The sequence below is a fragment of the Sorex araneus genome, chromosome X, assembly GCF_027595985.1.
Source record: "Sorex araneus isolate mSorAra2 chromosome X, mSorAra2.pri, whole genome shotgun sequence".
NCBI lineage: Eukaryota > Metazoa > Chordata > Mammalia > Eulipotyphla > Soricidae > Sorex > Sorex araneus.
This window is the reverse complement of record NC_073313.1, coordinates 84,869,901-84,873,226: the sequence shown is the minus strand read 5'-3', so window position 1 is coordinate 84,873,226 and position 3,326 is coordinate 84,869,901. Positions and strand designations below refer to the sequence as shown.

General features: G+C 39.8%; 1 protein-coding gene across 1 annotated transcript; it reads right to left on the bottom strand.

Annotated features, from left to right (window-relative positions):
- Window positions 1-602: 602 nt before the first annotated feature.
- LOC101541244 (olfactory receptor 11L1-like) lies at window positions 603-1,508 on the bottom strand. Its single transcript, XM_004606426.2, has one exon. The coding sequence runs from the start codon at window positions 1,506-1,508 to the stop codon at window positions 603-605; it is 906 nt and encodes a 301-aa protein (XP_004606483.2).
- Between the last annotated feature and the right edge of the window lie 1,818 nt (window positions 1,509-3,326).

Below are 3,326 nucleotides of genomic sequence, written 5' to 3'. Positions count from 1 at the left end.
CCCCGTGATATTTTTAATACCATTGCATTTTATCTAGACATTAGATGGGGAAAGAAGACAGTCTGATTTTGGCTTAAATTACTTTATTTTTCTTCTGACTTCACTTCTGGTGATGATTCCCTAAAAACTAGCAGATAGTAATATCTTCCATGTCAATTTTGAGCACTCACAGATTCCGAGCTTTCCTTGGTCAGTGAAAAGATCATGAATTTGATGGTAAGAAAACCTTGGGCTATATTTATGCACACTCTAGTTAATTACTGCGTAGGTGAGTAGTTGAGCAAGTGAATCTCAGGGACTAATTTGTGATATCTTTAAAATGGAATAGCAGTAGTAGATGACTCATATGTTACTGTAAGGATTTAGCAAAATAACCGATGCAAAGAACATAGTTCAGTGCCTGGAACATACTAAATGTTTATCAAAAAAAGAGTTTAGCAGAGTTTAGTAGAAGTCTTATCAATGTGGAAAAGAAGTATTGAACAAATGAAAGAATATCACTTTCATAGTAATAAGTCTTTATATCACAGAGACTTCAACTTCACTGGTTTTCAAAAATTACCAAAAACACTGGAAAGCTTTCTTTTAATTAAGGCTATCTTTCATTGCACCAATTTTCTCAGGGCTACTTTTACATCCTTGTTCCTTAAGGTATAAATAATAGGATTGAGGGCAGGAGTAAATACTGTATAAAGTAGAGAAAGCAACTTTAGTAAGTGTTCATACTCAGGCCCTGATGGGAAACCATAGACAATACCTAATGTCCCATAATACAGACTGACCACTGTTAGGTGGGAGGAACAGGTTGAAAAAGCCTTCTGCTTCCCTGTGGTTGAGGGAATTCTCAGAATGGTGGAGATGATGTGTGTATAAGAAGCCAGAGTTAGTAGGAAGGGGCCTAGGGCAAATAGTGAGGTGCATATAAAAGAAGCCATCTCAGCTACTTGAGTATCTGTACAGGCTAGCTTCATGATTGGCTTCAAATCACAGAAGAAGTGATCAATCTCATTGGCTACACAGAATGTTAATCTGAAAATCAGGACCATGAGAATGATGGGTGCTAGAAACCCAGCCACCCAAGAAGCACTAGCTAGCTGTAAGCAACCACCATGATCCATGATGCTGGAGTAGTGCAATGGGTTACAGATAGCAATGTAGCGATCATAAGACATAACAGCCAGGAAGAAGCATTCTGTAGCCACCAGAGAAGCAAAAAAATAAAACTGGCAAGCACAACTTGGGAAGGAAATAGGGACGTGAGCTGATAACAATGTTCTCAGCATCATAGGCTCTATTGTTGTAGTGTAACTAATCTCTAGGAATGAGAAGTGGCCAAGAAAGAAATACATGGGAGTGTGAAGAGAGCGATCAGATGACACCACAATTAGAATTACAATGTTGCCCATGAGAGTCATCACATAGATGACCAGAAATATTCCAAAAAGAAGAAACTGAAAGCCATAGAGATTCCCAAAACCCAAAAGGATAAATTCAGAAATTTGAGTCATGTTTTCATCTTCAATTCTAGCCATGACTTGGATCTAAAAAAGAAAGAGAAAGAAAGAAAGAAAGAAAGAAAGAAAGAAAGAAAGAAAGAAAGAAAGAAAGAAAGAAAGAAAGAAAGAAAGAAAGAAAGAAAGAAAGAAAGAAAGAAAGAAAGAAAGAAAGGGAGACAGGAAGGGAGACAGGAAGGGAGACAGGAAGGAAGGAAGGAAGGAAGGAAGGAAGGAAGGAAGGAAGGAAGGAAGGAAGGAAGGAAGGAAGGAAGGAAGGAAAGAAGGAAGGAGGAAGGAAGGGAGGGAGGGAGGGAGGGAGGGAGGAAGGGAGGGAGGGAGGGAGGGAGGGAGGAAGGGAGGGAGGGAGGGAGGGAGGAAGGAAGGGAGGAAGGGAGGAAGGGAGGAAGGGAGGAAGGAATCAAACACTGTTTTCAGAAAACAAAACCAAACATCTTTGAAGCATAAAACATATCAAGCATAACTGGTTTCATTATATACGTAATTTTAGGGTTCCTCCTAAGTGGTGCGCTTTGAAGGCCATACTTGGCGATTTTTGGCTGATGGGGCCATTGGGTCAAAGGCACTGTTCAGGCTCTCTTGTACTCTGAACTTGCCAGGCACACTGAGGTAGTTCTTGGGGATCTCTAAAGCCATGTATGTGGTTCTTGGGAGCCTCCAGGTTACACCCAGCAGTGTTGGAAGGGGTTCTGGGGATTGAAACTGAGCTGAAGACATGCAACCCGTTCACCCTAAGTCTTGAAAAATCTCTTTGGCACTACGTTCATATTTTTAATATTTTGTTATTGTTTTTGTTTGTTTGGGGGCCACACCCAGAGCCCAGTGGTGCTCTGGCTCTGTGTTCAGGAACAACTCCTGGGAGTTCTTGGGGGACCATATGCAGTGCTGGGGATCGAACCAGGATTGATAGCATTCAAGGCAAGGGTCTTAACCTCTGCACTAATTCTCCAGCTAAGATTTTTACATTTTGGAAGCTATGGGGGCACATTCAGCTGTGCTCAGGCCTTTTCCTGGCTCTGTACTCAAGGAATATGCTTGGCATGCTGCAGGGGAATTTATATGGTACTAGGTACTGAACCAGGTCAGGAACGTCCAAGAAAAGAGCCTTACCTGCTCTACTATTTCTCAGGCCCTCCAGCAGATATTTTTAATTTTAGAAAATTGGCCACACTTCTTCAGGGGACATTTGGAAAATTAATCCAGGAGTTCAATAGTTCCATCATTTACACAATTATGGGTTCTTAAAATTTTGTATTTGACATGACTCTGCACATTTCACCAAAAATCTATTTTAAAAAATAGAGAAAAGGGGCCAGCTGCAGATGTGATTCAGTGGTAGAGTACATACCATTTATGTGTGAAGTCCTGACTTTCATCCCAATCACTGCAAAAAATTAAAAAAGTTATGTCCTCGCAGATATTACTCTGCTTATCTATGGCTGCTAGTGGTGTTATCACCAAAATTAATATTTTGAATCACAATAGTATAATGCAATATAAATTGTATTAGATCTACAGTGAATCTGTTTCCTGTTCTAGAAATCTATACCAATTAAATAACATGAATGAAATTTCATGATATCAAAAGATGTCTAATCCATAAAACTGATATGGTAGCAAGTTCTCCAAACTTGAGTTAAGGAGACAGTGAAATTAAGAAGTTAAGTTTGGTAGGAAGTGGCACATGATAGTAGAAAGAGACCTACCTGTTTCAATTGCAGCTCTGCCAGTCAATGGGTAAGTTTCTCTGAATAAATCTTACCATTCATATGACATTTTTATCATCTATAGACTAGCACATTAATTCAGTGT